General features: G+C 42.1%; 1 protein-coding gene across 3 annotated transcripts in view; it reads left to right on the top strand.

The window, feature by feature from the left end:
• Positions 1–4,129: 4,129 nt before the first annotated feature.
• SYBU (syntabulin) overlaps positions 4,130–23,989 on the top strand; it is a 40,393-nt gene continuing 20,533 nt past the window's right edge. The window contains exons 1-3 of one of the 3 annotated variants that reach the window (XM_079301574.1): positions 4,130–4,338; positions 4,515–4,701; positions 17,736–17,933. In XM_079301574.1, coding sequence (XP_079157700.1) covers positions 4,312–4,338; positions 4,515–4,701; positions 17,736–17,933 — 412 coding nt within the window. In that variant the 5' untranslated portion in view covers positions 4,130–4,311. Of the gene's footprint in view, positions 4,339–4,511; positions 7,401–17,735; positions 17,934–23,989 lie in introns of those variants that run through there. The other 2 variants (XM_079301575.1, XM_079301576.1) reach the window with 2 other exon arrangements.

Here is a 23,989-nt window from a genome sequence, read left to right as displayed (position 1 = left end):
AAGTTTGTGGGAAAGCCACTTAATGAACATAAGATCACAAAATGTGTCATTGGTTTCCATCCCAAATGTCCACAAGAACTTTTCGTATTATAAAAATTTGAAACAGTCCTGGTCTGAGCAATGAACCAGCCTGGTTTTTGACCAGCATTCTTTGGGTGATAACCTGACCTCACTTCTCCACAAAGTCAAATTTTGCAAGTATATGCAACAACCAAATGATGACAGCATAAAAATAACAAAGCTGTGTGAGGTGACTATTGAGCAAAAATTCACATAAGGCAGGAATCCTTGTTCAGCCTTTTAAATATTTTATTTCTTACACACACACACACATTAAAAAAAACCCAGTCCTTTTGACACCTGGGCTGACTACTGTCTCTGACTTCCTACAAGTCCTGCCTGTTTCCATTTTGAAGAACTGGTCAAAATAAAAGTGAGAAGTTGCAGCCTTCGTGCTGAAGCTGAGCTACTAGACAGAAAAGGAAAATTCTTGGAAACAGAAAGAACCATTAAAGGCTATACCACAGAGAAGGTAGCAGTTGAGACTTGGTCTCTGCTGGCAGCATGAATAAACCACTTGTGTGGAATGGTGGAAAGGTGCTTTTGTACACACTGCTGGTGATTCTCTCCAGTGCCCAATTCTGAACTGAGGTATTTGGGTACTTAATTAGGATATTGAGACCTTTACTGTACTGCTTTCCCACTGTTATTCTGGCAGCTCATGAGCAAGAAAGCAAACTGGAAAGCAGCATTTGTGGATGTCTCAAAACAAGGTACCATCAGATGGAACAAATAAACCTAGGAAAAAAAATTTCACAGAAAGCTTAGCAAAAACATCAGGGGAAGCTTTTCTCTCAGCAGTTCAGCTGTGGAAGTATCAATGCAATGAGTTCCTTGTGACCATGCTGATGGACACAGCTAGCTGATGGCCAGCAAAACTCTGCTGAATTGGAATCCCATTCCCCCTCCCACTGAGAAAATTCAGAGGCAGCAGCAAAATGTACTCTATGATCCTCTGTATTCCACCACATCTCTCCCCCACAACTTTCTTCTGGCAGAACACTCAACCAGAATGAAGACCTTGGTAGCAAAGCCTGGAATAAAAAACTGCTTCATACACCTTGTTCCCCACTCAGGAAAGCACAAGGTCTCACCCCAGGGCCTGGAGCAGAGCCCAGCTTCCCCTGGCAGCTCCTGCAGGCCAGGAGCTTCTGCTGAATCTGCAGCCCTCTGCAGCTTCCCAGAGAGCTGCTGGTTTTCAGGAGGGAGTAAAGCAAGGAAAGGCTAAGAAGACACTGTGTTCTGTAGGTTTTCTGAGGTCCTTATGAATGCATAACATTTTTTCTTTCCAGCAAACACAGATTTCTTCAGTTACACTCTGGTTATAAAACTAGTTTTATAGGTAGTGCAGAGATCCTGCTGGTTTGTGAAAGACATAAGAGAGGAATAAGAGTGATATCACATGTTCATATCACATATGAGCTCCTCCCAGTACTGATTATTAACTAGTGCAAACTAAAAATATTTTAATGACTTAAAAGTGAATTAATTCATCAATTACTGAAAAGTGACTTAATTCCTCAATATTTATAAGATATACATGACTGTAAGGGGAAAAAAATGTTTGCTTGAAAGTTAATGATTGTTTTATGATTTATGATAAGACTATTAATCTCTAGGCCAAGAGGAGAGAAGATCAAAGGCAATCACATCCCATTATGAATTCTGAGGCAGCCTGAAGACTTCACTTCTCATATCTTGTTTCTTAGCAAGGCAAAAATTTGAGCTTGGAATGGAAAAAGATAAAACAGGCTCTGACAATTGGATGAGCTCAGCTCTGGAGCTGAGTTACTATGGCAATGGCAGTGCTGCTGCACAGCTTCTCCTTACTCTGGCTAGTGGTGCAACAGCTTTGCAATGTACGTGGGAAATTTCCACCCCACACGTGCTTGCAAGAGAAGCCCACGGTCTCAGGTGCCCTGATCCCTACTGAGCAGAAAAGCAAATTTGTGTGATTGATATCTGTGATTTGCAATTTTCCATGGAAACCATTTTACAGGGAAAGATCCAGAATTCTTCCTGATCTCTTCTGGCAGGAAGGTAGATGCCAGAAGCACAGAATTTTTATTACAGGAATTTTAGGGGTTTTTTCAGCTGTAACTACCTCATGTCGCTGAATTATACATGTCTTGTCACTGCCAAGGAAGGATGGTATCATCTTTTTGGCAGAGCATAGCTTGGAGCTCTACATAAGTAATGGATCTAATTCTGATGCCAGGTTAATAAATTAGTAATTATGACCCTGGATACACAATAATCAGTGTGTCAGCACTCACCAGTGTCCTCTTTCCTCTTTGAGGTCTAGATGAATGCATCACCTTTCCTGTTACTGATGCTCTCTGCACTACACATTAAAGGCACATTTGCTCTTCATTATTTTTGAGACAGTATTTAATATTCATGGTCTAATAGCAAACAGAAGTTCCCAACAGAAATTGGGGCCTTTTATAAGTATCATGGGAAAATTAACTATATCCCAGCTGAAACCAGGACAGCATACATAAATGTAAAGGGAATCTTTCCCCAAAAATATGATTGCTGAAAGTACAACTTCTGCAAGCTCACGAAGTCCTATAAGCAGACATATATGTGGAACCTCAAATGAGTTTCATATTGAGAATTTCATCATTCTTTTTGTGGAAAAGCAGTCCTTTTCACCCACAGTGTGCATATGCTTAAAGCCCACATTATAGTCCTGCTAATGGTTGTTTTTTTTAAGCATACCTTCTCTGGGGAGCAGATGAACAAGGTTACCACATGTGCATTAATCAATAGGAGGGTAACGACAATTACCAAAATGAATGGTAAGAGAAAATACAGCTACTAAATATACTATGCAATGTATCATCTGAGAATCGAGTATGTTTTCTTGTCAGAAACAAGCAAGTTTTTTCTCTCTCCATGTCCCATAAATGCATGTTACTGAAAAATAATAGGGAGGAGTTCTTTACATTAGGAAGAAATTCTTTACTGTGAGGGTGGTGAGACACTTGAACAGGTTGCTAGGGAGGATGTGGATGCTCCAGCCGTGACAGTGCTCAAGACCAGCCTGGATAAAGGCTTGAGCAACCTGGTCTAGAGGGAAGTGTCCCTGCCCATAGCCGGGGAGGCTAGGACTAGAAAATGTTTACGGTCCCTCCCAAACGCCTAACAGTCTATGATTCTTTGACTAAGGAGCAGAGAAATCTGACGGTGCATTTTGCTAAGCGTATGGCTATACATCCATGGTATCCATCCCGGCATCACCTGCCCTGCGTCTCTTTCCTCCTGCGCGCGTTCCTTTCCGCCTGTCGCGGCCAGCCCGCTCGGACGGGGCTGCTGCCGGCAGCGGTGCCGAGGGGCCGCGCCCCAGCCCCGGCCCCGCATCTGCCCCAGCCCCAGCCCCGCATCTGCCCCAGCCCCGCATCTGCCCCAGCCCCGGCCCCGCATTTGCCCCAGCCCCGGCTCCGCATCTGCCCCAGCCCCGGCCCCGCATCTGCCCCAGCCCCGGCCCCGCATTTGCCCCAGCCCCGGCCCCGCACCTGCCCCTGCCCCGCACCTGCCCCAGCCCCTGCCCCGCATCTGACCCAGCCCCTCACCTGCCCCTGCCCCGTACCTGCCCCAGCCCCGCACCTGCCCCAGCCCCAGCCCCTCATCTGCCCCTGCCCCAGCCCCAGCCCCAGCCCCAGCCCCGCATCTGCCCCAGCCCCGGCCCCGCATTTGCCCCAGCCCCGGCCCCGCACCTGCCCCAGCCCCAGCACCGCACCTGCCCCAGCCCCTGCCCCAGCCCCGCACCTGCCCCTGACCCAGCCCCGCATCTGCCCCAGCCCCAGCCCCGCATCTGCCCCAGCCCCGCACCTGCCCCAGCCCCAGCCCCGCACCTGCCCGAGTCCCTGCCCCGCATCTGCCCCATCCCCGCATCTGCCCCAGCCCCGCACCTGCCCCAGCCCCTGCCCCAGCCCCGCATCTGCCCCAGCCCCTGCCCCAGCCCCGCATCTGCCCCAGCCCCAGCCCCGAGCCCGGACCGGGGGCGGGCGGCGCGGGCGCTGCGGCGGCACCACGTGTCGGGGCGGGGAGCGGCGGCGGGGCCGGGCCGGGCAACGCCACCCCCAGCGCCGCAGCGACAGCCACAGCCCGATCCACGGGCACAGCCACAGCCACAGCCACTGGCACTGGCACAGCCAGAGCCGCAGCGGCAGCGCAGCCCCGCTCCGCGCATCCCTGCCGCCCATGCCAGGTGCCCGCTGCCGGCGGCGCCGTGACTGAGGAGCGATGGGGCCCCTGCGGGAGAGCAGCAAGGTGAGCAGCCGGGGATGGACGGCGCGGCGGGGAGCGAGCAGAAGCAGGGCAGGCACATCGCGTCCTGCCCCCGCCCTGGGGAGGCGGAGGGGCCGGGATTTGCCTGCCCTGCCTCGATGATGGAAGGAGGAGGGCACATCCGAGAGGTGCCTGACGGGGTGTCCCTTCCCGAGCAGGAGCAGAGGGCGCAGCTGGAAAAGGAGGTGTCCCGCAGCCGCATCCCCCGCTTGGTCCTTCGGCCGCAGCAGAAGGTATCTCCCGCTTCCGAATCGCCCTTTTCGGAAGAGGAAAGCCGGGAATTCAACCCGCCCAGTTCCTCCGCGGGCTCCGGCAGGACTATCAGCAGCAACAGCTTCTGCTCAGGTACCGCAGAGACCCCCCAGCCTCGGGGGAGCTCGGTGTGCCCGCCCGAGGCTTCGCTTCATCCCAGCCGCAGCATCCGTGCGGATCCGCCGGGCTCCATCGAGCCCGCATGAGCAAAGCGCTGTGCCCATGGAGAAGGGCTACCATTGATTTTTCCACGGAAATCTAGTATCTGTTCTTTTAATATGTGTCCGTAACTGACACCAGATGTTTCCATTTCGAGTTCTGCTATCCACTGCTAAAAAAGTTGGCAGTTTTATTGCGGCAGAAGCGTTGCTTTAAAGAGAAAGATTTGCCTTAACATCCGCAGTGTGGTATTAAGGCATTTTGAAAAGCCCTTAAGTCAAAAGTCAGTAAAACGGGAGTTGATATTAAGGGTATCAGGCTGCAATTCCTTTTGGTTTTTTTGACAGTGATCTCCATGAATTGGAACAGAATATGTAGGCGAAGTCTTCACTGTCATATTGAAATAAGTTTTGTTTATTTCAGAATTCTGTCTTCTGCTGATAAGTGTGTCGCCAGACATGAGTTGGGCATGATGGCTTCTCTACAGAGAGGGCAGTGGATGGGTGATCAGAAGTAAATTATTGCTCTCCAACTGTAGAACAAAAAAAGTGTCATTTGCTCTTCAAAATATTATATGAGGGACCTTGAAAATAGATTACTTTTGTATTAAATATTTGCCCTATGTAGAGTTTAGCAGAATTTAAATGCCTCAACTGGCAATGAAAGACTCAGATGCCTACTAGTGGTGAGTAATTTTTTAATTCGGTGAAACTCTTCACTATAAATGATATTAATACACTTGCATAACAAAACTGAGGGTCACATTATGAACACCTTGGACTCAATATACCTGTGGTAATTTAAAAAGTATTTTTGCTGTAGAGAAATTTGTTTTCAATGGTTAGTTTTTTGGAAAGCATAACATTTTCAGAGGTGGAATTGGAAGGGCTAGGTTAGTGGTTGGACTCAATTACTTTAGAGCTCTTTACAACCTAAATGTTTCTATGATTCTGTGATTCTCTATTTAAAAATCTGAATTATAAAAAGCTTTTTTGTAATAGTTAGTATCAGAGCAGCTTCCTTTATTTTAGTTCATAAATATTTTCAATTACCAGAGGTGTTCCTGGGAATAGATGGGAACGTTCTTATTTATCTTGGTCTTCACTACAGTGGATTAGATTATTGTTACTTTTTTAACTCCTCTCATGAAAAATGGTGCATTGAACACAGTGTACAAGTTTTCTTAGATGAGAAACACAATATCCATGTTTGAGTCTAGCTTTGCCAGATTTTGCAATTCAAGCTCAGTAGAATGATCTATTTGGTTATTGTTTAATGAACAATGCAGAGCATTAAACAAACATCATAAGATTGTAAGAATGCTGGAGTCTTTTTCCCATGCCTTTTTAGTCCCTCCACCTTACCTGCTTGAGTTTGCCTATTCCAAAGAAATAAAATCTTTTAAAGCTTTCTAGAAATACGTTTTTTTTAATGATCTCTCCCAAATGGCTGCTTTTCATCCTGATTTTTTTCCTTCTGTGTTTGACAGGCCTTTCATCTTGATCACTGACATTTTTTTTAATCTTTTGGGTTGGTACCCTGCTCTTCAGATCTACTCAACAAGTAGCTGCTACTGTCATATACCCTTGCTGTCCCACTGCACTGCATAGGCTGTTTTGAGTCCCAGCAGCATGGTTTTTGTTCTGGGTGTGTCTGATCCCATGGCTTGGCAGTTTTAAGGCAGATTTCACAGAGGTATTGCAGCATGCAATGCTGGTCTCTTACCCTGCATCTTAAGCACAACTGCTCATCTCTTTCATTTATTGTATTCGTCTTTTATTATTTCATGCATGCTACATTGATTTAGTTTGATTTTTTTTTTCCTCCATCTGAGAGCTTTGTGTTTCTAAAGCTGCCTGCAGCACCCATACAGGTACACACTATGTGGAGCCATGGATCAGCACTGTGCCCCATCCCAGACCCTGGTCCAGTTATTGCTAGGTTTGAAGGGTTTTTCACTGGGATGTAGGTATGGCAGCAGTCACTGACTTGATTTCCTCATTCTCTGACATCTCTTTCCTGTCTTCCACTTATGATCCTTCTTTATCCTCGTTTGTCTGATTTAGAGTGAAATCCCCCAGGGGCAGCAGGTGGCTGCTGATTGCTGTTTCTGGGGAGGGGATGGTGAACAGATGTGTGGAGAGGTGAGTGGAGAGGCCACAGCCCCTAACCTGCCTCTCCTGGTGCCTCTTCTGAGTTGAGAAATAGCATGTGCAAAAAGGGTATTTAAAATTAGCAAGTAGTACATTTGGAAGATGAGAGCAGATGGGAACACTAGTGTAGCAGTATGAGAAACTTGGTGAGCATTTGGATAAATGTCTCTTTTGTAATTTCTTTTGAGCATTAAACCCCAAAATGTTTTTGGTAACTCAGATTGTATGAATTGCTCCCTGGAATAATTCTTTTCCTCTTTATCCTTGTCAAGTTGTTCTCTACCTTTCTTCCATTATTGATACCAAGTAGTTATGATCTGTATATTTCTTTTTCCCTGATAGAAATTATTTTTCCCCTCATCCACTAAATATGTCATTTTTGCTTGATTCCCTAGAGCTTCTGATATCCATTTTTCCTGGGTGCTTACACTGGTCTTAGCGCCTTAGTGAAGGCTTGGACTTCCTTGCCTCTAAATGAGGGTAAATTTTGTAGGTATTATTAATGTTGGTTTTGGGAGCCATGGCAGTGCTGCAAGTGTGGTGGTAACAGAAAAAAATATCTCTTGGCAGCAGAAAAGAGACAGCTTTAGTAATGCTTAGTTTCTTTTGAAGAAGTTGTTAGTTCTGGCCATGATAGGTTTAAATTTGCATGATCAGCTCCCTCTTTGTCTTGTTTGAGTGAATCAGAGCCTCACTTGATCACGTTGGTCAATTATTTGCAGTTGACTTTATGTCAGTTTTGCTTTGTAAGTCTGTATGAAACACAGTGAGAGTGTTTGTCATATCTGTGATATTCCTGACAAAGTGTGTTTTTAATATTCTTTGTTTCTGCCAAGTGAATGTGGATGCTGTCTGGGTGTTGTGCAGGCAAGCTGAGCTTTTGTATCAGCATTCACCATGCACAACCCTTTCTTAAAACCTTAGAGCATCTGGGGTCCTGGCTGGCATTTGATGTGGGAGCACTTCTCTTCTCTGGCTTGGATGTTGGCCACAGAACTCATACGATGTCAAGTGATGGAAAAACTCTCCCAGCAGCTTTGTGGGAATCAGCTATTGCTGAGCAGCTACTGAGCATTTGCCTGTGTTTCTCTCCTGAGTTGCACTTGGCTTCCAAGTGGCTGCATGCACTTACCTTGTCAGAGAACATGATCCAGAGCATCTCAACCAGCATCCTGCTGATGGAGGAGCAGCTACTGGGCCTTTGGTCATTGCAGGGGTGTTTGCTTTGTAAGAAATAGGATACTTGGGGCAGAGCACTATCCTTGGTTTTGGTGTACATGTCCTTGGTTTGAAGTCAGCCTGTGCTAAGCTCACCAAGTGTATATTCAGTTTTTCTTTTAAAAAGGAATTTAGTGTGGGATATACTTCCTTTTCTATTTCTGGTTTTTTAATATCTCAGCTTTTAAATTTTTCATGAAATGACTCATTACATGGTACCTTTACAACAATGCTCAAGCTCTCTTTCAGCCTTTTCTAGGATGCCAGCTGCCAGAATTTCAGCAGGGAATGCAGTGAAGCTTTGGTTACCAAGATGCAGCTTTGCAGGAAGCACTTGTACATTTAATAATTAGTTCAGCAAAGGAATATTTGAGCCATAGGACTTGGTTAATAGCCATATCAAACAGCTCCTCTTTTCTTGGGCATTCCTGTAAATCACCCTTCTAATGAGACTGAATAGTCCTATTGAAAACCAGTAGCATCTCTGCACATCAATGGCTGTGACTCACTCCAACGCAGCCTTCAAAAATAGGAGCTGAAGCTTCATTTTTGGTTTTTCTTTAAAATTTCAAGATCCAGTTCATATTTGAGCTCAATCCTTGTTTCATAACTTGTTCTTTTCTGGGGTAAAGATTTTGTTTAAATCTTGTCCTTTGCATGTGTGGCACAATAAATGTGCAGTGGCTGTCCTGGGGTGTGGGTTCAGCAGCAGGAATCTCAGTGTTCCCATTCCTTCCTCACTTGCTCCTGTGCACACTCCCCTTGGTCACAGAGATTATTTGCCAATTGGCCCAGCTATTGCTGGATGCTAGAGCTGAGTTCACAGTGTGTGCCCAAAAAAGCAGGTAGGCTTTAGGCAGGCTTATTAAGTCCATGTGAATGCACATCCCATTTTGTTTGCCACAGACAAGAAGGAGAGGTTGTACAACCATTACTGAAGAAAAAAGCTGTACCTTCTTGCACTCCAGTAAATAATTTAAATAATTTCTCTCTTAGAGCATTGAAGCAGATTGCTTTATAAAGCAGCTAGCCTTGGAGACTACATTAAATAAGTATGTGTACTGAAATGTATATTCCTGAGTAGAAATAGATACAGAAAATGAAATTTTTTGTATTTTAACAAGTCAACAGATTGAGGCCAGACAGTTAGTTTAAATTACTGAAAGTAATTGCTCTTATTATTTTGTTGTTTGTATATATATATGTATTACTATGGAAACAGAGAGCTCTCTCATTCTTCTTGTTCCTTGTTATAAGAAAAAATATTTTGTTTAAATAGTTCCTTGCTGGTTTATGTGTTTGATTTTTACTCTGAGTTCATGATTCAAAGAAACATGCTTAAAAGTTCTCAAATATGTGATACTGAAAGTTAGATTCTGTTTCCTGCATTCTTTTATGCTATGCCTTTTCACAGTAATTTTGCCCTTTTTTCAGACTTCTGGAGGTCTTTTCTAGCACTTCTGTTTGCAGCACTTTGTAAGGCAGTTCAGTGATGACTGTGATACTAATTTACAAAAACATTGAAACAAAATCTGCTTTCAAAAATACACATATGGCCTTTTTCATGAGGGTGACACTGGTGACATGCTTCCTTTTCTCACTGCTGCTTCCCTAGAGAATTTCCTGCTGGATCAGCTTACATGCAATAATTTATTATTGCTTCATATTATGAGCCACCATTTCTGTTTCTGTGGCACAGAGACCTGTTCCAAACTGGACATAAGAAAAGTCCCTAGTTACTAAAGAGCAAAGTCTGCTCATTCCCCAGTTTTTGGCCTTCCCTTTCAACTTCAGTATTTATTCCCATAAGTAACAATCCTTTTGTTCCTCTTGCCTCACAACAACATCTGGAAGCCAAAATATTTGACCTTTTGGATGTTTTTTCTCACTTTTTCATGTGTCTGTCAGTACTGTGAACCTTTAAACCCAACCCAGACCTGCTGGGGTCAGTAGGACAGTTCCCATTCTCTCTGGAACATTTTGCATGGTGTCCTGAGAGCATCACCCTTTCTATTACACCTCAGCCTTTCTACTGCCCTTTCAGCTGTAGCTTGTTGTGTACTATGGGCTGAATTCTAAACAATATCCAGTATTTTCTCCACCACAAGTGCATCATCCAATGATATTTTTTTTAGTGTTTTTCATGCAACTTTCTATTGAGTTGAATACTGTCATGCACTCTGAAGAAAATCACAACTTGTAGCAGGAATGAAACTTTAATGAGAAGTCTTGGATTTTTGCTTTGTGTTAAAAGAGAATCTTGATGTTTTAAGAGAAATTCAACATTATATATTTTAGCCCTACATTTATAGGATTAGTATATATCCATAAATTTTTCAGTGTTTTGAAGTGCATGTGACTAGATTCTATGGTGCTGCTAAGTGCTGCTGTGGGCTTGAGGATATTAATAGAAAAGAAAAATATGCTTAAAACAACAATAGATAGAATACATGTTATTTCTTTCCATGAGAAGGTGAGCAGGGCAACCTTCTGAGGTGATGTTGAAGCTGTGAGGGTCACAGTTACATGCTGTAAGCCATGGAGGTAAAGCTATCTGAGGCCAAATGAGTATAACATGATGCACCATTTGAGGAATAGGTGCAAATTTAGGTCCAATGAAGATTTTATTTCCAAAAATGGTACCTTCAAAACTGGAAAGAATATTTCTGATTTCTTTCTTTGCTGCATAATGGAATAAACAACATAAAACACCACAGAAACCCATCTATATGTATACACATATTTCACCTAATGTTAGTATTAAATGCACAGTATTTCTTATAGTAGATGCAGTCAATGCTTTCCCACCAGAGGTAGCAGCAGTGGTTCAACTTCCAGCTATTGTCCTCAGAAAAGATTAATGAGGTCTACTAAACTGCTTAAACCTATACCAAAAAGAAAAGACTCTTACTTGTTTTTGTTTTTAGATTCCATCCTGTCCTTACATTTAGAAAATTTTTTTCTATTAAATATTCAAATCGATTTTTCAGTCCTTTATCACCTTACACCCCTTGTCCAGATGTTTTCTGTGATGTGATAATGAAACTCAGGGAGCTGTGCTATTCCTGACCACAGCTCTCCTAGTAACAGTACTATTTTTATTGATATTTTTACTAGTAAGCTCTTGTGCTTCTCTTCTGCAATACACCATTAGTGAGGCTGTAAATGCAATGACAAAGTCAGTAAGCCACAATTATATAGTCCTCTTTTTTCATATGTTTTGACAGAGCTCAGTCCTTTTTGTTACTGAAATGTTCATGTAGAAGGAATATTAGTAGATTAGCTGCCAAAATCAATTAAAATTAGCTGCTTCAGTATGACTTTGCAATTTTACAGTCAGACATCAAGAGCAGATGCCTTTAAAGACATGTTTATGTGAAATCCTGCATTGCAAAGGATGCCCAAGCTTAGGAGCAGGTCAGTCCATCTTTTTTCACCTTCCTCTGTCCCCTGCTGTGTAGTCTCAGCCTGTCAGCATTCCTGCCATGCTGTGCCTGAGCAGAGAGGGCATCTCACCAAAGCCAGTGAGCAGCTCTCATGCTGGATTTTCTGCTGTGGGTGTGGCAGAAGCTCAAAGGGGCTGGTGAGCAGCAGGTGTACAAGTTGCCTGTACACTGGTGATCCTCAGCAATCAGCTGGAGATGTTTAGTCATGATTTCACTGGGTTAGGTTTTATGACCATTACATAAACATTGCAGTCAAAAGTTCTAGCTTGAAGGAACAGTGAATAGAAGGTGTTATACAGGTGTGGGATATCTGACAAAAAGAAAAGCATGTAGGTTGTAGGGACCTGTGGAGATCATTTCATCCATCCTCTTTTTGAAGTGGGCTGTTCCCAGCACATCCCAGCAGCCATGTATTTGTGTGTCAGACTAGAAACCCTTCAAGGACAAGAGCTTGCACAGCCTCTGGAGGTGACCTCAGGGAGTGGTGGAGCTCCTAGCCAGCCTTTGTTCACCAGCAAAATGGAGCACAGTTAATTCAAGTTTTGCCTGCAGAGACACGGAGATTAAATGTGGAAATTATTTGCATGGCAGGATTTTGCATAAGTAGGCCTCCTTTGTTTTCCTGACACTGCTGTAGTGTCCTTGTGCTTCAGCTCTGCTTTACTGTGTTTGCCTTTTGCTAGGAGACTTGCTTCAGAAGTACATCATGTTCTGAGAAATCTTCTGAAATAGCAAGCCAAACAGGTCTTCAGAATAGTTAAGAAATTACTTTTAGATTGATCAAAAAGACCAAAACTAGTAGCATTTTTAGGATTCTACCTTTGGCAAAGTTAATGATTTTTTTTTTCTACAGTCTGTATGATTTGCAAGTGGCAAATTGTTACTAGCAAATTATTAAACTTACAGAGTACATACAATCACATACTGGAATAGCCTTAGTGAAAATGAAAGGCTTTAGTACAATCAGGAGCTGAGGAGAATATTCCCACTTTATACCTCAGGCTGTGGTTGCTGGAAAGGTGAGGGAGCCTCTAGGGGTATGAGGAGGATTTTTACTTTTTGAGACCCTCATGTTGTGAATGTGAATATGCTACCCCTGCTTTTCTATGTGCACTACTAACTTTACACTATTATATTTCATCTGCTACCTTTGCTGTGTTTCCCAGTTGTTCCAGAATGGCACTGGGAATCTCCCACTGGCAGTTTTCTCTGCCTGGGCACTGAGCCCTTACCCTCACTGGTTCAGCTGCCCAGTCAGAGCAGTGGTTGTGTTGGTTTTGGAGAGAGCTGAGACTCTGCAGGCAAGGCTCAGAGTGCTGGGGTCACTGAATGGAGCCTCCAGAGGAGCCTCTTTCTCTCAGTTTAATACAGAAAGAGACTGGCAGGTGGAAGGTGGGTGTTGCATTCCCCTTGTCTGTCAGCAGCTTTCATAACTGCATAAAAACCCCTGTGCTACAAGGCTGGCTATGAAAAAAAGACCAAAACTGTTCAAAAGTGAAGGTCAAAAAAGGTGAGGCAGACAAGCAGACTGGGAGATTACCCTGAAAAATTGCCCTTTGTGGTACCCTCACTGCCAATTGCCAGATTGCAGTGCACCTTCCTGGCTGAGCTGTGACTACCCAGACTGACAGATCCTGGGGTGAATGGAAATGCAACCATCAGGAAAAAAACAGGAAATTGTTTTTGTCTTGGTACACTGGAAATTTAAAATTTCATTAGAGCAACATGTTTAATTCTGGAATCTGCATTTCCTAGTGGAAATTCATACTAAATACAGCCTGAACACTGGTGAAGGGACCCTTAGGAGGAGGCAGATGTTGGATGGTGAAATAGGGATCAGGCAGGACCTGGACCATTCAGTGTCACAGGAATGCCTAACTCGATCTGGCAGCTGGGAGTGAAAGTAAAAAGTCAGTGCTTCCTCAGTGGGAGCATCATTAATTATTTAGATGTGTTATATAAGGAGGTTGTATATTCAAAGTTCCTTTAAGCCTTTAGGAAAAATCAGTATTTTTTAAAAGAAGGTTCTTAGGGCATATTCTAGTGAATCATCTAAGATATCTGTGCTGAGAAAATCATCATATCTTAACATACAGCCTACAAGTCTACAAGAACAGATTATTATTATATTTATTACTGGTTTTTATATTTTGACTTTGCTGTTTAAAGCTTAGTCAGGGCATGCAAATGTCAGAGTGCTCTGAGCAACTTTCCTGGTGGTTTGTTTGAGGAGACACTATCCCATGCTTGGCTTTGGAACTTGGCAGGCATGTCTGATCTGGGAAAGGGCTTGGACATAGAATTTCAAGTGATGAAATCCAGCTGATGTTCAAAGGAAAAGTCTACTCCCAGAATGTTCCTAGGAGGCCCCTGTGAAATAAAAAGACACTATGAAAGAAAGCAATGGAAGCTGTGTTTATAAATTCATGTGATTTTACCTCTTGTGCAATTAAATTCAGGCAAGATCAGAAGTACAGGCTTCCGCAGCACTATTTACCAGCTTTCCCTTTTTTGTCTTCCTGATGCTGATGTGCCTGAGAGGGAAAATCAGGTCTGCCTCTTTCTGAGGACTCTAGGTCTGAAGTCCTTACTGGGGCAAAAATCCTGTAGAGTTACAGGGTTGAATCCTTAAGTGACCTTGCTGGAAATTATGCACATCATATCAGAAAGTGAATCCCATTGTGGGCTCATCTGCTCCTGATACCCACATTTTTTGAGAGAGATTCCTTATTTTGGCCCATTTCTGGGCAGGTGGATGTCTTCTCTTCCTCCCTTCAGAGTTTCCAGCAGGGTTTAGGAGGAGCCTGCAGGTCTGGGGAGATGCTGAGCACACTGTGCTGCAGTCACATCCTGCAGGCAGGTGGGGGGCAGAGGCGAGGCTGCAGCAGTGAGCAGGAGGGTGCTCAGGCTGCCTGGGCATGCAGGGCAATCAGCTCCACCTCAGGGTCCTCTGCTGCTCTCCTCTGGGGAGTTCCACATACTAAATACAAATAAATAGCCTGTTAAGGTTAATAGCAGGAAAGGTGAAGGTGGGTGCAGGCAATTTGTCTGGCACTAAGCAGCTAGAGAGCATCTCAATCTTCACCAGGACTTTTCCTTGTGCCAGGAGGGTGAGTTGTGGCTTGGGTGGATCCCCCAATGTACAGCAGAGCTCTGCTTGCTTTCATGGTGAGCACCAGTGTTTCATAGGCAGTTCTTCCATCCTGTGGTAGCAAATTTTATGATTATTCAAAAGGCTGACGCAGAAAAATCTTCCTCTACAGCTTGCCCTAGTTCTGGAAAATTTATAATTTTGTTCATGTTTCTGGATGATAGTAGTAGAAGGATTATGAGTTTTACATTACATAGAAAATAAACTATCAGAGGAGAGGGAATACAATAAAATCGTTCATTTACTGTAGCTGGAGTGGGAGTGCTCACCTGGTTATTGGTGTATCTAAAGGTCACAAGGGGTATGAGTAGAGAAAAGCTATTCTTTGTGCCAGGCTCATTAGTTCTTTTTAAAAATGCCCTGTTGCACTGAAAGCTGAAGTTCTTAACAGTAAAACAAAGATATGTAGATATGACATACACTGAAAGCTGAAGTTCTTAACAGTAAAACAAAGATATGTAGATATGACATAATCTGATGGTACAGTGTCACCAGAGTGATAGCACAGGCAATGTTGGGAGGTGGTAAATAAAACATTTTTGTGTTATTTTAGCATATATTCTTTAGCTACCTTTTTCCTAATTGTAGGAATTTTGCACATTTGGGGTTTTTAATGCCCCAATTTTTAACATTTTAGTTTAATTCTTTCATCGTGTAAAATTTTATTTTATCAGCTCCTGTGGTTCTTCCAGGCTGCCTCTCTATAGCTTTGGGAGTTACTTCTTTATAAATTCTCCCACATAAAACAGATCTGTGAGGTCTGCAGCACCTGTGCAGGTATTGCTGTAACTGCATTGGTAGAGAGATGAGGTAAATCGTTTCTTATGGGTTTGGGTGGGAGGTTTTGGGAGGGGAGTTTGCTTGGGTTTTGTTGTTTGGTTGGGGTTTTTTGTTTGTTTTGAGGGGGGTTTTGTTTGTGTGAGGATTTTTTTGTTCTAACATAAAGTTTGGAAACCAATGCCACATACAGAAACATCTAAGTGGAAAACTCATAAATAAAAACAAACTGCGCAAGCTGTCACTTATTTCTGAATATATTTGATTGTAAATATTTGTGTGCTTCTAAAGAGAGGATACTTTGGACATAGCTAAAGCAGCTGCTTAAATGCAATTCAGGAGCTCACTCAGTGGTGCTGATCCACTGTCCTGCAGGTGATGTTCACTCTGCCTGCAGAAGAGACTCCAAAGAGACTCTTGGAGAAAGGGAAAGATAGCTATCTGCGTGGAAATTGCCACATTTTCTCTTCTTTGTGTTGAGTTATATTGTGATGTTGATGGGAATGGCAAGGATAAGAGGTAAACTAAAGTCATGTGGGCAGCAATCCTGCCCTTAGTCAGGATGAATGTAGGGACAGGCTGAAAAGCTTATTATCAGTTTTCTCTTTTCTGTTATTTTGCTAGGAGCTAATTCTGAGTTGCAGAAGGCAGCAGCAAGATGGCAAAAAGGGATGTTTTTTGGCTTAATTGGGATGATTTGAAAGAATTAAATGTGATGAAGCTGGATTAGGTGCTTTGCAGTGTTACTGCTCTTTGTGCCCTGGGAGGGGTTGCTGGCAGTAGGCTGGGTTGGCCCTTGGCATCTTGCCTGGCTCTTGGCAGAGGTCTGGGAGCAGCTCCTCAGGCTGCTCCTGCCCCAAGGCATGCAGCTTGCTCTGGACAGTCACCTGTGGGTGCCTTGCTTGGGGCTGAAGACAGGACATGGAGAAATGAGATGGAGAGCTTGGAACAGGTGAGTGAGGGTAGAACAACTGCCCAGGCATGAAGGAAACTGGATCACATGAAAGGATGAAGTTTTTCTGCTGTATTGAGGGAGCAATAGCTAAGAAAAGCAAAAGCTGTGCCTTCCTGTGGAGGGGAGGTGAGCAGGAAGGTGTCAGATAGATTTGGGGAGTCCCTTCTGCCTCATGAGCACGCAGTCACACTCTGACTTTTAAATCAATATGCCCATGCAAAGCTCTGTGCAAAATGAGCCTTGACCTACATTGTGAACTGGGTGCAAGAGGTAAGTGCAAAGCAGTCATGCAAATTATATGGCTCAGTTGCAGGTACTTCTTTGGGTTTCATGTTAGCTGAAGATGATGGATCAGAAGAGTGCAATGGCATAATTCAGATGGCAGCTTTTGTTTTGTCATGGGAAAGAACAATTAGATTTCTCCAGGAGAGTCAGAGTGGTGTGTTTGGTTTTGTTATGTATCAATTAAACCATCATGACTTTTAGGGGAGCTGCAATTACTCTGGATTACATGGAACATGATTAGATGCAGCTGGGGTTTGATATGTGAATTTCATTCAAAATCAGACTGCTTTGCATTCAGTTGTTTAGAGCTGGAGTTTTTGTATCCCTGGGGGTCAGGAACCTGGGTCTGTTCCCAGGGTGGCTGTTGATGCCCTGGAGTGCTGGTGTGCCCTCAGAGGAATTCAGCTTTAGACAAAGGCAGTCTGGGTATAACCCACTCCCTTCAAACCCAGCCACTTGCCAAGAATGGAAGAGTTCAATTATTGTGGTTGCTTTTAAAGGAAAGACAATTTTGAGGAACCTGTATTAATTCCAGTTACATGAAATTCCTGACTTTGTGCATGTGGGCTGTAGTTTGTTGTCTTGTTGTTCAGATATGGGAACATTTCTTGAAGGAGAGCATGTGGCCCTTGCTTGCTCTGCAGCCAGTGTGCACTACACACCATTTGTGTCTCGTGTGTATCTTCATGCTGCAATATTCCCAACCTTGCTAGGAATTCATCTTAGGAATTTCATTATGTAGCCCCTGATTTTGTATTTTGTCACACTGAATAAAACAAGTACTTGCTCTTTGAGCTTGCCATAAGGTATTCAAGATTTCTTCACAAAATGGGTAAAACAAACAGTTTCTCACCAGGTTCAGAGCCAAGGTTGTACATATCACTTACTGGAAAGAGCTGATGTTCAAACATTGTTTCTTTGATTCTGCTAACTTTCATGTACTCATTATTTAGAAATGTTGATGTTTTCCCTTTCCTCTTCAGATGACACTGGCTGTCCTAGTAGCCAGTCAGTATCTCCAGTTAAGACTCCTTCTGATGCTGGAAACAGTCCCATCAGTTTTTGCACTGGTAGTGATGGAGACTTCTCCAGGAAGAAATTCAGTCCAGGGTCAATGAGTGAAGGGAACACACAGCTGGCTCGATATAAGAAGGAGACAAAGACAAGCCTTGTAAAGCCCGGTGAGTATAATTCCTTTCATTTCCTTAATTGCATTTTTTAATTGACTGGTATGTTTGCAGGTGTCTGCATACATACTGTGATACCACAAATGCTGATAATAAAGGAAATAGTTGGCTTCTTTCTGTAGAGCCACCTGAAAGATATGACAACAGTATTGTTACTGTCTTTTAAATGGAAATAAAATCAACTGACATCTTCACTTTCTTTTATGAGGCTCGATGGTGATGTCAAATAGCTGAAATAGATTTTATTCTGTTTCATAGTAAATGCACACATATTTCAGTGCCCAAAGATAAACTACTCTTAATATTAAAAAAAAAATCTTGTGATGTCTTTAAATTTATTGTTGGATCATGCCTAAGCTTTGTGCTGCCAGGCTCTGATAGCTCTGGGGATGCAGGATGTCAGACCAAGGTAAGGGGAGAGGCAGCCTGTGTGTAGGAGCTGGGCTGATTTGGACCTGTACTGCAATGGCTGAATCAAGAGTTATCTCCCAGTGCGTGGGACTAATGGGACACCTCAGGCCACCAGCTAAATCAGCACCTGCTTGTCACACATCCAAATCTAAATACCTAGATGTGCCTTTGGTTCCTGTCATTTTAGTGAGTAGATATAATTTTTTATATAATTTGATTCATGTACAGGCATTTCTTGATTACAATTGGTCAGGATATTTGTACTGCTGTTTAATTAATCATGGAGACAGAGTTCACCTTGTACAGCTTCAGAACTGACATAGTTTATGAGCTCAGGTACCTCCTGGCTATATTGTTTCCAGAATCATTTTACCTCTGGAAGCAATTTAGATATTTCCAGGAAAAGCTAGCTCAGATTTGCCAGCACCATGTTTAATCCAGAAACAGTGGAAAATCTTTTGCAAAATCTCTTCACTGGCTCCATCATTGGAAGGGTTTATTAAATCTGATTTACCACTATCCCTGCAAGTTCTTTGGCTCATTTCATAGCACCATGTTACTTGAGTGTTCCCAGTATCACACTGCTGTGCATATTGGGTGATAGGTAATATTTTTTACAAGGTTTGCAGTGAATGTGGTGTATGACAATCAAATCTGCAGCTGTGGCTACCAAAAACATTTTGTTTGTGAATATGAATGTCACTTTGCAGAATGTGAATCATGAATGCAAAAGTTTTTTTCTAATGAGGAGTCCTGTACTCATGGAGAAGAGTTATGCACCTTTTTGAATAAACTAACTGACTGTTTTTGTTTTTATTTTTAAATTGCCTTATAATATGAAGTCATTCACCTTTTGCTGTATTCACCAACCATGTCTGTTTTACAGAGTACTTCTGAGTTCCTCCTGCCAAATATCTCACACTTTTTTAGTGGAAAGCTATTCCAAATTATGTCATAGTGTGAGAGCTGACACAAGTGAGGGATGTGTCAGACGTTGATGCCAGGGGACAGCTGGGGTTCATTTTCCTCAGTGTTGGCCACAGGGGTTAATGGGATTTTCTTCCTTTGCTATCTCATTCCATGGCTTCAGGCCTCTTCCCCATGATCCACTTGCACATTAATTTCTGACTCACTTGAGGAGATGCAGCCACTCTGCAAAGAGGAGGCATCACCATGTAGGAAAACACACAGAGAGTAGCCAGGGATCAGTAGAAGGGAAGTGGGAGATGGAGGAGAATAACAACAACATGTCCTTGTCATATATAAAATAAATGTGTGTAATTTTGTCTTTAACAAAAGCCCTTATTGATTTAAGGAGATTATATATGCTTCATATTAATCTGAAATTATTGTGACAATGACCACATAGCAGAAGTCAGATATGAGAGACACAAATCCAGCCTACCACTATTTTTTACCAGATCCTGCACTATATTTTTTTACACAAATACATCAATTGCCATGTGCCTTCAGAATTCCTGTCATTTTGCTGAAATCTGTCTGTTTCCAGTATTGTTTCATTGGAACATGCTGAGTCTCAGAAGAAACACTTACACAAATATTTAGATAATTCAGGAAATGTCAGAAAGGGACAACACTGAGAATGAACCCTGGGATGTTTTTGAGCTGTTCCCAAGCTCTGATACTTTTCTGCTTCTCTACTTCATCTTTCTTTTTTGTACTTCAAAATGCAAAATACACATAGCTTTTTTTCTCTCAAACAGCCTAAGGCCTTGTTATGTGAGTCTAAGCCATCTTCACCTCTTGAAGTATTAACAAAATAGATTTGGCTATCATTCATATTTTATGTAGTTTGCACAGAGAACCATGCATAATCCTGGAATGTTCTTGCTAAACCTATAAAATATTTATAATCATGGAGAAATTATTCATTTGAGAGACATGAAAATGGTTTTTATTGTGTGTTAAATCTGAATCACAGCAGTGTAGAAGTGAATTTGGCTTAAAACTTGTGCCTGCTTTCCCAGGGAAGGATGGAGAGAAGATGAACATTAAGGAAGATAATAGAACATCCACTCTCAGAGATAGTTAGAAGCCTTTTAATTTCTGGATTTTAGAAGTTGGTCCTTCTTTTAGATGTGATTCATTTTTATAATATTAAAAGCAATATAAAATGTGCTGCAGAAAATGCCCTCACAAAAAGGCTTAATTAACATTGGTCTTAGTTTTGTATCAAGATGCTGTACTGAATCCTAATTTTTGTAATTGAATAAACAGGAGCATAAGCACTTCTACATGCTCACATTCCTGTGTAGTCTTCCTAGAAAGATCCCTCCTGAATTCCTGTAGTTCATTTTCATATCCTGTTGAGAACTGTGGGAATTGTTTTGCTTCCTTTAGCAGTATTTCTCATCTTCATTTTTGACTTCCATCACAACACTTAGTGAAAGGATCCAAAATCTGCCTCTTTCAAAGACATGGGTAAAGAAGAGAATCTTTACCAGAAGTTGTGTCAACTTTGAAAAGTCTTGCATGTTTAAACTAACACAGACATGCATTTAAATCTCTGTGAACATCAGAATTTGAGAAGGGCCTCTGATCAGCTGTGTTCAGCATTTCTGTAAAGTTCTGGTCTTCTTGCTTTTGGTGTTACAGGCACACTTGGGACAGTTCACTGAATGTTTGCTGTCAGACCAGTTTCCTAGAGCCTGTGGAATTGCTGAAGTTTCACATGAAATTATTAAGATCTAAGCAAAAAAACATTAAGCCTGTCCCAAACCTTTTAGCATCTTCAGGATCCTGCAGAATAGAGGTGTAAACACCATTGCACAAAAGGAGCCCTAGGTGAGCCCCAGTTAGGATCAGCTCCCAAGCCTGGTGAGGACTGGCTGTCATTGACATCTTTCTACAATAATAAACATTCCAGGTAGTAGGGCTATGCAAAAAGAGTTTGGTTTTTTTCACTGCTAATAAAATATCTGGTCATTTATTACTGAATCTGGCTAAAATAGCAATGTTTTGGATTTCAGTGTCATTGAACTGCTATGGATTATGTTCCAAGAAGGGTCACCCTTGGGAGTTTGGACAGTTTGGGAGTTTTTTCTGTTCAGATTAATGCGAAAATCTCAGAGGTTTCCACCACATAGAGCACCTACATTTGTTGGACAACAGGGAATGAGCACAAATTGAAAACCATGAAATTCCATCTGGACACAAGAAAACACTTTTTTTTTGTGGTCAGACACTGGCACACATTGCCTGGAGAAGCTGTGGAATCTCCAACCATGGTTATAGTCAAAACTCAACTGGATATGGTCCTGGGCAGCCTGTTCCAGCTAGACTTGCTTGAGTGGGGAATGGGGCTGGGTGGCTTCAAAAGGTCCCTTTTACCTCCCAGTAATTCTGTAATCCTGTATTGCTGGACTTTTTTTTGTCCTTTAAATGGTGCATCAGCCTGATCTGTAGTTAAGTAGTTGCAAGGCACAATTTGTGTTTTTCCTGCCTTTTCTTGGCCTCTTAAGTTCATAAAAAATGAAGGTATATTGAAAAGCAATCACCATTCAAGTAAAAATGTTCTTTAACAAATAGTAATTATAAGGCAAAGTAAGTAATCTTGTACTCAACCTGTGTTTCCTACTTTTCCCAGTGAATTTATTAATTATCACTCACCATAAATGAGCCTTGGGATAGGCTGTCCCAGTCTATACAGATAATCTTTGAAGGCTTTAGGACTATTAGGAGTTTAGGAGAGGAGGTGGAGCAGAATGTATTGCCCTGACTTGGTTGTGAGTATTCAATAGGTGCAGGTGCTTTTTTAGTCAGTGTTGGAGCTGATAGTGATCAAAAAGGAGACAAGGAAAATTACCCCAGACAACTGGAAATATTAAGACTAGAACTTAAATAAGCCAAACAGAACAGAAAGAAAATGCAAGTGTTAGTACAAAATATGTTTAATCTGTTAACAATGTCTAGCTGTTGAAATGTAATGCTTTTCCTGAAGGTTGAGGATTTTATTCATTTTTTTAATTGTCTGGTGTGTGAGGATTATATTCCTGGGACATTGAATGTCCAGGACCTTATTTCTGGGAGTCCCATGTGAAAGCAAGGAGCAATGACTAGTTAATCCATTAGTATAAAATTAGCAGATAAATTATTCCATATTGCTACTTTACTTCCATATCTGATTGTTTTCTGAAGACAGTCACTTTGGTTATTTTAAAAACAAAACATAAAGGTTTTGATTTAGGTTGTCTGGCTGTATTATTTTACAGGCCTTTTGTCAGCTCATTCCCCCATTTCAGTCTGACACTCTGGGAATAGCAGTGTCTGGTGTGTGTGTGTGTTTGTGCTTCACTTGGAAAACATGAGTTGGTGTGTAAGTTCTGTGAGAGGATTGTCTTACAGGTAATTCTGGAAACTGATTTCACTGTAAAGAACTTCCTTCTGATTGCATCAGTTTGCAATGATAGGACTTTGTTTTATCTTGGAAAATTTGATAAAACATTAGAAAGACATGTTTTATCAGCACATTTATCCAAGAACCTTGTATCTGGTATTTGCATGACTTTTTATTCTCTGTACCAAATTTCTGCAAGCAGTTGGAAAATAATAGATCTGTTGTCCCTGTTGTTCAGGAGCAGCAGTACAGAAGACAAAAACCAAGTTACAGAATGTGCTAACTTGAACAATTCCTATGGCACACAAAGAAATTCATGAATCTTTTTAACTACTAGCTAGGACATCTACCTATTATGTTGAAACATTCTTAAAATGCTGATGGTGTACTGTGTATTCTAACACAAAGTCACACTTTGTTTGGTTATTTAGAAAAAAAAAACAAACCAAAGCCAATGGAAAACCTGTATTTGGAGATAGCAAAGTGCCTTGACTGATCCTTAAAACAAATTGTCATTCTTCATTCCATCCCACAAAGGTATGAGCAATGAGACTGGTGTCTGTCCTTTTGCTGGAACTTATTTAACAGCACCTCATAACCCACATTCCAAGACTGCCCCTTTTCTGGGGGAGGGATAATTTAGAACAAGGATGTGTCAAAGAACATTTAACTTGGTTACAAATGCAGTATTTAATCAGTGAATACCATATTCCCATCCTGCAACCAGTGATAAGCATACCTGAATGGTAAAATTGGGAAATTCATGCTTCCATTCCTAGGAATATTCAATTACTTAGATATGTGGCTAGTGTCCCATGCATAGGAGTGCTGAAATTAGGAAATGAGCTGCACCAGGTTCAGTGTACTTTAAATAATTGGTCATAGAACAAAAAAAGATTCTGAAGATTGACCAAGTGAATTGAGTTGATAGCAAATGATGGAACATCTTGCCTATGACTGACCATTAGTTCTTCCCTTAAATTACTTGAATTGATAACAAGGAATCTCTTGATCTGATGATGTTTACTGATAAGTGTAAAGAATAGATTCTCTAACAGGTACAGAGGAAGTTGCAAGTGGAAAGAGGAAGAGCAAAAGCCCAGGTTCCCTGAGTAACTTAAACCAGATGAGGAGGGCTTAAACTTGAGAATTCCATCTTTAAGCCAGTTCCTATTTGTCAAAGAGGAGATACAGTGGTCAATTACTTGTGCTTCTGAAAGGCTCTTGATCTGTTTTTTAAAACATCACCTTGGCAATAAAAAGGAAGGACGCATCTTTCTCA

This window comes from Erithacus rubecula (genome assembly GCF_903797595.1).
Source record: "Erithacus rubecula genome assembly, chromosome: 3".
Classification (NCBI taxonomy): Eukaryota; Metazoa; Chordata; class Aves; order Passeriformes; family Muscicapidae; genus Erithacus; species Erithacus rubecula.
Note: the sequence above shows the minus strand (reverse complement) of the source record. Positions and strands in the feature narration are given on the sequence as shown.